General features: G+C 43.0%; 1 protein-coding gene across 1 annotated transcript in view; it reads left to right on the top strand.

The window, feature by feature from the left end:
• Window positions 1-480: 480 nt before the first annotated feature.
• The window catches only part of LOC130577536 (neuron navigator 2-like), a gene marked incomplete at its 3' end in the record, with an annotated part of 111914 nt that continues 100681 nt past the window's right edge, over window positions 481-11713 (top strand). Inside the window, exon 1 of the mRNA XM_057372979.1 lies at window positions 481-832. Coding sequence (XP_057228962.1) covers window positions 575-832 — 258 coding nt within the window. The remainder of the gene's footprint in view (window positions 833-11713) is intronic.

Below are 11713 nucleotides of genomic sequence, written 5' to 3'. Positions count from 1 at the left end.
ATGCAGCAGCAGGTTCCTTTTTTTTTTTTTTTTTTTTTTTTTTTTTTTTTTCATTCCAAAGGCTGCCTGACTTTGGAGATGCAGTGACGAGATAATGGAGTGAAAGTCTCATTTCCAGGCAAGAAAATTACAGGAGTCAGATAGAGAAAGGAAAGGAGCAAGTTACATAGCAGAAATAGGAAAGAGGACAGTGGTACGACTGAGAATAAAATTAGAGGAAACAGGTGGAAGGCTGGCATAAAGCTGGAAGATATTTTAGACTGAAAGTGGTGTGGTGTTTTTTTCTTATTTCCTTTCCCTTTTTTTTTCCTAAAGGGTTTTTTTTTTTTTTTTTTTTTTTTTTTTTTTTTTTTTTTTTTTTTTTTTTTTTTTTTTTTTTTTTTTTTTTTTTTTTTTTTAATTGGCTTTATTGCTGATTTTAAATTCTAAGCTGATTTTGGAGATCTCTGCAGTAAACCAGGCTGCTTTAGAGTAGAACAGCTTCCCCAACGTGTCCTTTTCTCTCTCCCTGCCTGCTGTCTCTACTGTTGCTGCTGCTGCTGACAGAAACGTGTTAGGAAAGCAGAAAGAGAAAATGCCAGCCATCCTGGTAGCCTCCAAAATGAAATCGGGACTACCTAAACCCGTCCACAGCGCTGCTCCAATCCTGCATGTTCCAACGGCCAGGACCATCCCACAGCCCTGTTACCTGAAGTTTGGGAACAAGGTGGAGGTGACGAAGCCATTGTATTCCAGCCAGATTCCTCTCAAATCTTCCAGTGGACAAGAAAATGCAGGAGATGGYCTCCCATCAAGGAAGAGTAGCTCGGTAGAAAATGGATTTGACACACAGGTTAGCAGGCACCAAATGCTGGGGAGGTGTCGGTGGGAATTTATTTCTTGTTGAGAGCGTGCAGCAGGTTTTCTGGGGTAAATAGCCCCGGGAGAAGGGCTGTGCATGTGTGTGTGCTAACATCTGCCTGCAGCGGCGGGATGTTTTATGTTCCACGTAGTGGCATGTGCGATTTTGTCAGTGTGATAGAGCTGCTGATGGGGTGCTGAGGGATGGGGTTGCGTGTGCTGCTCGCCTGTGCTGCCTTGGCTTGAGCTCGGGGGGGATTTTCACGAGGGAGACGGTGGAGATGTCGCTTGTGGGGTGTGTTCTTTGTGTGCTTTCTGCAGGTGCTAAGTGGAGGGGCTGGGTGGTGTGCCCGGGCTGCGGGGAGATCGCTGGTTGCCGTGAGCGTGTTGTGTGTTCGGGCACTCATTGTACCCGAGCGGTGGCTGTGTGAACATTCAGTGTCTGGAGCCGTGTGGGGACTGAATGGGAGGCAGTACTTGATGCTGGATTACAATGTGCATGACATCCAGGGCAGCTGAATTAAACCGATTATGTAGGAAATGAACACTTCAGTGGTATTGCCTGTATCATCCATACGTGCATGACATCATAGATGCAGCCCAGCATCAACGCACACCTTTTAGATTTCCCTTTTATCGGCACTAGTCTTGTAATGGATTTTTCATGTGCTGCTCGCAGCGTGGGGAGGAGAGCGGCTCCTCAGGCGGTTTAATGTGTGTGGGCAGGGTGATGCTGGCAGCGTGGCCGGGGCTGCCCTGCCCGCTGTGCCCGCCGTGYCCGCAGCAGCGTGGGCACGGTGTCGCTGCGCTCCGGAGGGAGCAGAGCGCAGGGGTTGCTGCGGCGAGCACCACTCATGGCTGTGATGCAGAGGTGGCTCTACAGCCCTGCCATGTGTTTTGACAACAGCCGCATACATTACACGCTGCTCCTGCCGCTGYGTGAGCCCGCTGAAAGGTGATACCATTGTGCTGAGATAGGGAGATGATGACACTCACCTGGTTTCTTCCTTTTCCGAGGAATAATGGATCATCCCTACCACCTAGATTCTGAAATGGGTGGCCTGGTAACCCTGTTCCCTTCAGACGAGTTCGCCTACTGATTGGGCTTGTTTGACCGCGTGCCCTGATTTCAGGATGCGCTGCGCTCTCCGTGCCGGCAGACAGGGTGACGTACCGGGCTGCTCAGACCAGACAGATRCGACTGGARCAGTTCCTGAGGGACTGAGGGCAGGGAAAGGAGACAGCCAGGCATTGATGCAGGGTAGTGGCAGCAGACAGACCAACCTGTGCGTCGCATCTCGCCCTTACGAGAGRATCAAGCGCTCTCTCTCCCTTGTGCCTCAGTCTGCCCTTGTCATCGTGAAACGGCGGAAAAATCACATTATCTGCTGCCCTTTCTCTCACACGTGCCATGGTTTCTGCATGGAAACCTACATTTCTGAGGAAGTGTTTGTTATTCAGAAATACTTTCTCATCTTGTAACAGATCATGCTCACACAGATGCTGCCGGTGGGAGCCGTTTGCAGAAGGAAGGGCAACACTRTGGTGGTTTTAACCCTTACAATGACGTGGAGCAAACCCCATTTTTTTATCATGGTGGTGAAAGGGTCTTGATGCTAACTTACTCTATTTAAACAGGGAGTGATTTTGGTCGAAGGAATGTCAGATAGTTTTACATTTTTAATTACTTCAGCAGCAGGAGAAGCCTTAGGCTTTGCATTCTCAATAACCTGCTCTGGCTGGCAGACTGAGCAGATGACCAGCATCTTTTAAGGTGTGAACCAGTGAGGCTTTTTTCTCTATCCAYTATCTTGAATAAAAGCAGTCATTTTTTTGTTGTTCCTATTGATCCAGCTTTGATCCTTCTGCTCACAAAAGCTGCTGGGTTTTGCCCTTCCAGGTGGCCATTTGGAACATCAGTCTGTATCTAGAGGGAGATATTTCCAGATGTGTCATATCAAGGGCACTGTTCTTTCCTTTTCCTGCTATTCCTCCCTGCCAGGGGAGGAGGAACAGGATGGTTGGACAGCTGCCAGGTGATGTGTCAGCACTGAAGCGCTCTTATCTTGGAAGACCTTCAGCTGCACTCAGGTATAGAAGTGCTTTCAGATAACAAACCTGGCAAGGTTTAGTCTTGAGCACTGCTCCAGGTCTGAATATCTTGAGAATCTGAGGGTGATCCCTTTGCTTCTCTGGGTGGTTTATCTCAAGCACCAATGTGGCCCTCACCATTTTACTGTGCAGGCACCTGGCATCACCTGTGAGAGAGGGAAGTTATGTTCTTACACTAGAATTTAGGGTTTAAATCCACAAGTTGGACTAATGCCAAATGTTTTGGCACCCGTCTTCTGTAGGTCTTTGTCCCTGTGTKGAAGGACATCATATCCTTGTGTGGGTGGAGGGAGAATGAGAGAGGGATTGTGTCACTTGCATCAATTCTCCTGCWTCTGGGAGTATTTCAGGGAGTTGTTCTTAATCCCATTGAAGTAGGTCCTTTTTGCACTGCATGATACAGAATTTAGTGGCTTAGTYGACTGATTATTCTGAAGGAGAGGCTGTGTGTAGGGCACAGTCCAAAAGCCACCATGTGAGGATACCAGAGCATGTTCTCCTGCTGGTTTAGCATATTTTAAGTAATTTACACACCACTGGAAAGCTTTGTGAGCTTTTTTTTTGGTGTCAGATGGTGCCTTTCTACATGAATCTACCTGATTCTACAGAGAACATGAGCACTGCAGGTGGTGTTCATTAAAGAACAATTTTTTTTTAAACTGCTGAAAATCAAGATGTCCCACTCACCAATGTGGTATCAGTGAAAACCTGTAAAGGTTTTGCTAATTTTGTTCCTCTTGTTTTACATGTGTAAGCTGGATTTTATAGTAACTGGAAATTTTGTGCTTTAAAGCCTTATAAGGACAGTGTGTTATTTAAAATGCTGTGCAATTTATAAAAAGCATACTTCAGGGCATTTCAGAGGCACTTTCCAAAGAAAGGTCTGAGGGTTTTAGCATCAAGCCCATTGTAAATGCTCACTGGAAATCTTAGGTCGATGAATCATGGCACTATCATTCCTATTTTATTGTTCCTGATGTTTGCTGCATTTTTCCATATTAAATCCCCTGTGCTGTGCATAACAGTATCCGACTGGTGCACTGGTGCTTATTTTGTCCAGTTTGAAAACACCGCCAATAAACCGTACCCATATTTAGAGAGAATTGTTTTGGAAATATTTAACTTTGTTACCAGAGAAACTTCTGTGGAGTAGATCACACGACTGTGATCTCTCATCTACAACATGGTGTTTCTCAGTCATTCTGAACAAGCCAGATGCATTTGGCTACTGCATTTGCATTAAATACTTCAGATAGAAGTCACTGCCAGTTAGGAGTCCATGGTATAATGTTAGTGCAGATGCAAGAAGGAAGATGCCATTGCAGGCATCCAGTCTGCTGCCATCTTACTGTGAATGTCACTGAAGGAGATTGTGGRTTTAATGACTCTGTTTATTGCTGATGTGTTTTATTCTCCAGCTTCTTGATTTGCTTTCTCCTAAGAATCTAAAAAATAATTGCTGTTTGTATCTTCAACAAGTAACTGAAGCAGCACTAAAGGCACTGGGACCTTGCGAAATGGTTGGTGCCACCCTTCCACTGAAACACTCAAGTTAGGAGGCGTGTTTAACCTGGGTTTCAAGTATGTGTGCTCAGCAGTTCCCTGTAGTTGTGCTGAGTTCGGCAGCCAGGGGTGGGGGTAGGTCTTGTTATTTCTTTGCAAACTTCCTTGCAGTGTTCATTTGCTGAAAACCAGGTGGTTGCCCTCTCGTGGTGGGCATGGAGGGCAGGTGCTCACTGGGTGTGATGTTCTCCCTCACTTTTGTCTTTCCCTCTTTGGTTTCCCTAGACCTTTTTGTTTTAAAATTATTCGGTTAAAAACTGGGTACATATCATTGTCTGAAATCAAGCTACCTTGCTCAGCTAGGTTTTTCTTCATCTTGCTTTCCCAGTTTGTGAAGATCTTGTTGAGTTGGGCAGCCTGGATCTGGTGTTCCAGATCTCCCTATTTTCTAGTCTTACATTAGATTTTTCTTCCAGTGATTTAGTTATTTCCTAATTCATGAAGATCATCTACATCTGGGGTATGCTCCAAAAACATTTGCTACACCTGTTGAGGATAAAAACACCTCTGTTTTTTTCCTCATTGCCCATTCTGTAGTCCCAAGTAATGATAAGGATATGGAAACTTCATTGCAGTTCCCTGCAATTCAATCTAGTGGATAGCCATTCCCAGGCTGATGGTGCACTGCTGGCACATTCCAGGGARTTCTTCAGTCAGCTCTCAAACTGATTCATTTAATAGGTTCTTCCAGTGTTTTTCCACCCTTCAAATGTAGGCTCCCATCAACTGTTTGATGAGCCACACGTGCCCCATGATCTGCTGGCTCTGGRTTTCCCTGCTCTGCCTCACTCCCCTCGTGCCCATTCCATTAGCAATCCAAATGAAGCCACGTAGTTCAGATATTAGTAATTACTTTTCTATATTTTAATTAACTTTACCAGGAGCYGTTTAAACCTCCATATCACTGTCCTGCTAATGTGAAGCTTCATAGAGAGRAAGATTAATGGAGCATATTGCAGARAAATKATGCCTTCCCTTCTCACATGCTTTAGCCATTTTTGTGTGTGATGCTGGCTTTCACAGTTCTGATGCTGAACCAGCTTGCAGAAGGSATAGGGATCAAGCAAATCTTTATCTGGACCCAGTTTAAAGTCAGATGAACATCGATTGGTTTCAGTGCCATTGCGTGAGCTGCCTTGGTGGTGTGAAATTCGGTCTGGCTATGACTGCTGAGCTAATTATAAACGAGATTATGAGAAATGTGGTCAGTCATACTGATAACTTCAGCATAAAAGAGCATGTTTTGCAGTTGGAAAAAACCAACTGGGGTTGCGTTTAGGATGTGAACAAAGAATCAGTTTTACTGAAGAGCTGGGAGAAGCTAAGAAAAACTATAGATTCAGGCTCTCAAAATAGATAAGCACAAAGTAAATTCAAAATCTGTATGAATGAGCTTGTTTATATTATTGTAGTTATGTACCTAAATACAGCATGGGCCTTTTTGTAGGAATGTATCTTGCTTTCTGATTTAGTTTTTTGACACACTGTAAGCAATTTGAGGCCATTAGGTAGCCAAATTATTCTTCTAATTATAATTACAGTGGGTTTGGTATTTTTATAGATACATACTGAAAAATATTAAATTGTTTGGGTGTTGCTCCAGATGAAATGTTCCCAGATAGAAAACAATTCTGAAATTCTTTTATTGTGATTATTGACATGGATTTTTCAGTGATCTGTCTTTCCATGTAAAGAGCTACCTTTTCTAATGCCCTGCGTTTGAACAACGGGTGTAACATTGCACTGGAAATTCAGGAGGTTCTTTAATCATTGGATTTTCATTTGGCACTCAAAAGTTCCATTTGGTTTTTTATTGTATTTCCTCTTACCTGTGACAGTCTCTCTGTCTATCGGGCTTCAAAATTTGAATATTCTTAACCTAGAGCATTCCTTAGAGGTAAAGATATTGTTCTGATTTAATGGAGAATTTTTATTAAATGGATGGCTGAGACCCAAAGAAACTGAGCCAAGGTCAGAAAGTCTGCAGTTCTATAGAAAATTACTAGCTAGTCCCCTGAYACTAGATTATCTTTCTCCTTTGCTGCTACTTGTTAACAGCTCAAAATGCTCATGCATATGGTGTCCATGTGTTCTCCTTCTGTCCTTGGAACTGTTCGTTTTCTCCATGAAGTTGAATTTCTTAATTGGACACTCTCACTTTCTTTGTCCCTGGTTTAGCAAGTGATTTTTGTCACCTTCTGCTGTGWCACTTGATGCACGGTGACACCCAAGCAGACAGAGGTACATGGCTGTTAGCAGAGGAGAAAAACAGGTACTGCTTTGGAAATCTGCTGGCACTGAATCTGAATCTTTAGTTCTCAAAAAAGAAAAAAAAATGACCACCAAATTGTAAAAGGGTCTGGTAAACAAATCATGAACCAAGTTTCAAGTATCTGAGAYGTGCCAAAAGAAATAAACTTATGACACCAACACCACTTGTCCTCTTTTTGTCTGTCCAGAGGGTATCAGAAAAAGAAGCCTTTATTTTTTGAGATAGAAAGTGTGGATTCAGTTCTGGGTTTTGGAAATTAGGGGYTGATATTGGCTGGTTTTAATTTCCTTTTAAGAGTCCTTTGAGAAACATTGTCTGCTCTGTAATTTCACTTCCCRGATTGTCTCACCACTAGATCTAAATCTCAAAATAATTTGTCGAGTATTTTAATGCCTCTAACCTACAAGTCCCCTGTTCTTACCAAAGTGGAAGAAATTAAGGGGGTGCTTAAATCAGTAATTATTTTGCTTGAACTTTGCAAATTTGCTACAGAATAAATATTGTAAATGCTGTTGAAGAAGATATTTTTAAGATAATTTGTGAATTAAGCAATAGTTGGGCCTTCAGTGAAAGGATGAGTGTTCTGCTCTTGACCTTTTTTCCCATTTGTTTTTTGCTTCTTGAGGCTTTGGAACGAAACCTTCTACTTCTATTTGGTATAAATCAAGGGATGCTTTTAAATTTTTAACCCAATAATCTCTTTTTTTCCTTTCAGCAAACTGTAGAATCTCATTCTCCTGAGAAATTCACCTGGCTAAAAATACCCTGCTTTAATATTATTTTTAGAAACATCTGTATTTGAAGTATATAAATGGTTAGATATTATGTGTATTATTAGACATGAACTGTTGGTACATTTTGTAACAGGAAGCTGTTGGTTTTCCATTCACCAAGAGCTGGAATTCAGTCAAACACTTGGCACTTAGTTATATGTCTCTAATTTTATCTGTAAATTGTTTTTTCTGAAATAGTTTGTGGAAACAGTCTCAGTTTCTTCAATTTTGCAAAGCATAGGCATGGAAATAACTGCTAAAACTTAAAACAAATAAACCACCTATTAAAATAAATGAGAAAACAGGTCACTTCTTATTTTAAAGCAGGCTGAGATCTGAAGTTTTATTCTGATTCCACCTTTTTTTGCCTCTTGGAAGTATTTTTAGGTGTGTTATGCTTGGATTATTTTTCATTTTAATTTGGTGATATTTTGGAATTGGAAGCAATGTGTGGGAAAACAATGCGTGAAAGGAAAAAATATCCTACTTCTCTGTCTGAAAATACACTTTTACCAGGACTTTTCCCCCTGTGCGTGCTCAGTTTTGGACTGTCATATTATCACATTTTGACAGTGTCTTGTTTACTTGCATTTTTTTAGCCTTGTGCTCCTTCCTTGTCTTGGATGTTTTCCTAAGTCCTTTTCCTTGATTTTTTTTTCTCTACAGCTGTAGAGGACAGCTACAAGATGCCATATCCTCCTTTCACATTTGGAAAGAATCCCTAATTGTCTTTATTTTTCCTGTCCTGTCACTAATATTGGTCCATTCCTTCCATCTTGTCCTTTATGTAAGGACAGCTGTGTTATAATCCAAAAGTGCCTTGACTTTACCCGGCCTTTTTGGAGAAACCCAGAGATGTTTGTCTTACCTGCTTAACAAAGTGAGCCACTTATGCAAATCATGAAATGTATAATCCAAAAAGAAATAAAAGCCCTAAACCAGCCCGTACCAGGCTGACTTACTGTCTGGTTGCAGCACTGGCTGTTCTCAGTGCTGGGGTCTTGTTGGCTTGGTTACACTTTGTCCAGACAAAGGATTCGACCAATTTCCCTGATGGTTTCCATGCTCCCCCAAACATTGCCGGAGCTGACGAGGCCTTTTTAAAAGCCAAAGCAGCAAAACCTTTCAGAGTTGTTTAGGAAGAACATATTCTAGAACAGCTGGCTGAGGCCACCCATGCTTTGCTCTTGGGAGGAGTGGGAGAGGCGTGTGCCAGGCTGGAATTGTGATTTGATGGAGTTTGTGTCTCATGGAGTGACACTGTCTGTTGTAGAATTGTGGAACGACTGTTGTAGTAATACCTTTTCCTTTCACACAATGATGAGAATCTTCCCTGATGAGATTGCTTATTTTCAGCTGGAAATGCTGTCTAGAAATTATTTATATTGTCTTCTTCTGCCATCTATAAATTCTGTATATTTGCCTATTGGTAGAACAAAATTAATACACTGGTGGGATTTCATATTGCTGATCCAGCTTGTGTGACATTTTATGGTGAATATGGGCACTGAGACTTTGTTATACTTGCATATCTTGAAACAAATATTTGGGAACAGATTCCTTTTTTTCTTTAGCCGCCTGCACTTGAACCATGCCCATTGTTGGAAACTACAGGTAACCTCAATTCTGACATTTTGATCCACAAAGATCAATGCTCAGTTTTGACTGTAGCTGAYGGAGACAATAACTGATGGATSAGTCTGGTAAGACAAATTTGATTCYGTTTTAAATTATGCTTCACTTGCCAGTGACCTATCAATATTGAAGTCTTCATAACGAATCAAAAAACGTCTCGTGTTRTTTCAGGATCAGATGCACATTGGCCATTTGGTGCAATAGCTCAGAAATGGTTTCTCTTTTCTTGCTCCATAGCCAGGGGTCAGTCTGCTTCCCAGGATAGCCACATGTATTCCAGACTTGTCTGGGGCTTAACTGGGACTATTATTTTGGGAAGGAGTATTTTTGGGAAGGAGTATTTTTGGCGTTGCTTCATCCTACTCCCCCGGGATGGGCTGTGGAGCACACAGGGGTCTGATCCTCCATGGTAATGTGCCAGATGGGCCCTGCTGAAGGAAGCTGGCAAAAAGGTGCCAGCTCCTCTAGCATGGGGCTGGAAAGGAGAGGCAGCAGCATCCTGTTCATCCCTACAGAGCCTCTTCAGGGGAATTGTAGGGAATTTGCCATTTTTCGCTGTATCTGAYTGCTTTCTGCTTTTCAAGAGGGAAGAGCGGCGGTTGCCTAGGATCCTGTTTCCAAGCAGTCAGATACCAACTTCCCACACTGCAGCAATGTAGGTTTTCCTTTTCTGCCTGTAAGATGYCTTTTGGCCTTTTCCTTGGTAGGGAAAGGACCACGAGGTTTGATTTGTGGTTCAGACATGTTACTGTGCAGTGGGATGTCATGCCCGGGGCTCATACTCACTSCTGGTTAGGTTTAGCAGGTTGGATAGAAAGGGAGCTGTATTATTTATGTATTATATATAATTCTTGTGTAATTTTCAACACAAGAATTGATTCTACCTTCCCCTTGCTGAGCAGGTTACCTCAACAAGGAACCTGAAATAATAATTTTAAAAAGTCTGCAGAGCTCCTAGAATTCTTAACAGGAGATCCTTTGCTCKCCTTTCACCATTTCAGCTTTGTGCTGAAACTTCATCTCTTGGCCACAGCGGTGTGAACTGAGGAACATTTAGCCTTCTCTGTTGCCTCCTGAGCGCTCTCAGATTCAGCAGAAGAGGGGTTTGTGTTGAATAAACACAGATTTTCATCTGCTCCCTTCCCAGTCCGAGAAATGTCCATTAGGGTTGGACGTGATGGAGGGGATGGATGCCACCCTTGGCTGCTGYGTCAGCATTTCTGAGCCGATGACCCGTCAGATCCACTCAGTGTTTATTATGCAGCATTAAGCAAGGAGAGGTTTGAAATTTCAGTGTTCTGCTGGCAAGCAGTTGAATTTTAAATAATTTTTCAGTGGTTCTTGGTAGTGTATCTAAATGGATTTTCAGCAAATAAAAGCCCCAGGCTTTCCTTGCACACGGGCGCTTTTTGGTGCTGCAGACAATACCTGTGGTGGAAGGGGGCTCGTGCAAACCATCTTGTGAAGAGCTGCAGCATCACTCAGAGCCATTCCTCCCCTGCCTCCTCCTCTCCTCCCTGACAGCAGCASAAGTGGCATGGCTTGGTTTGGCCAGGACTTTGCCTCATTTACAGCAACGCCCGTTAAGCGCTGGGCTGGAATGGATGGGAGCTCAGCTAATTTGCATGCTTTAAAATGCCAGCTCGGTTTAATGCAGAGCAGCTGGTATATGCTTAACTCCTTCAGGAGAAAACTTAATACCGGCAGATCGCATTATCCAGGGCTACGCTGCACGGGTTTATTTATTTATTTACGTCTTTATTTACCTCTCCCATCTCCTTGCTGCTCTCTGGAACGTTTGTAAAGATCATTTGTGCGTGGCTGGTGGAGGGCTCTGCTCTGCTCACTGCTGGTGTTTCTGTCTCATAGGGTTCACAGAGCAATTGGTCTCACTGTGTGACAAATACTTGTTGCCACTCCCGAGCATCCACTTACACGTTGACCTTAGCAAATAGGACTCTAAATTAAGATGTGTCATGGTGAAGGGTGGTGAGATTAGTTGGAAGAGGGACAGGTGTAGAGGCCTGGATTATGTGGATTACTGCATACTCAATTTCTTAGGGTTAAATTTCAAGGTTGAGAATGGCTAATTCCACAATTATGGAATTAGGATGTTCTGCGCTGTTCCTCTGGGTGCCGTGACGGCAGCCGGAGTCACCTTGTGAGGGAAGGAGGACTTGGAGGATCAAAGAATTCCTTTGCTCCCCTGAAATAATTAGCATAACCTCAGTGAGAGGATGGAGGGAGCATAATCTTTTAATACCAACCTTTCTCAAAATTGACCTTGTCACGGGCAGATTCAGCCTCTCACAGAGGAACAGATGTGTGGCAGAGTCACTCTTACTGCGTCAGAAATGCTGGCATGGGATCTCGTCCTCTGCCAAAATTCTCTTTGCCTTTCCCTGAGTGATCAGCTGCTGATGCCAAAGGCTTGGAACGTGCCTTTGGATGAGCTGTGGGATATTGATGGACTTCATAGAATCAGGGCTTCACTTACTGTGGAGCTTTCTCTTCCTCT

This window comes from Malurus melanocephalus, unplaced genomic scaffold, assembly GCF_030028575.1.
Source record: "Malurus melanocephalus ecotype Western Australia unplaced genomic scaffold, MMel_1.1 scaffold_182, whole genome shotgun sequence".
NCBI classification, from domain to species: Eukaryota; Metazoa; Chordata; class Aves; order Passeriformes; family Maluridae; genus Malurus; species Malurus melanocephalus.
This window is presented reverse-complemented; position numbering and strand designations above follow the sequence as displayed.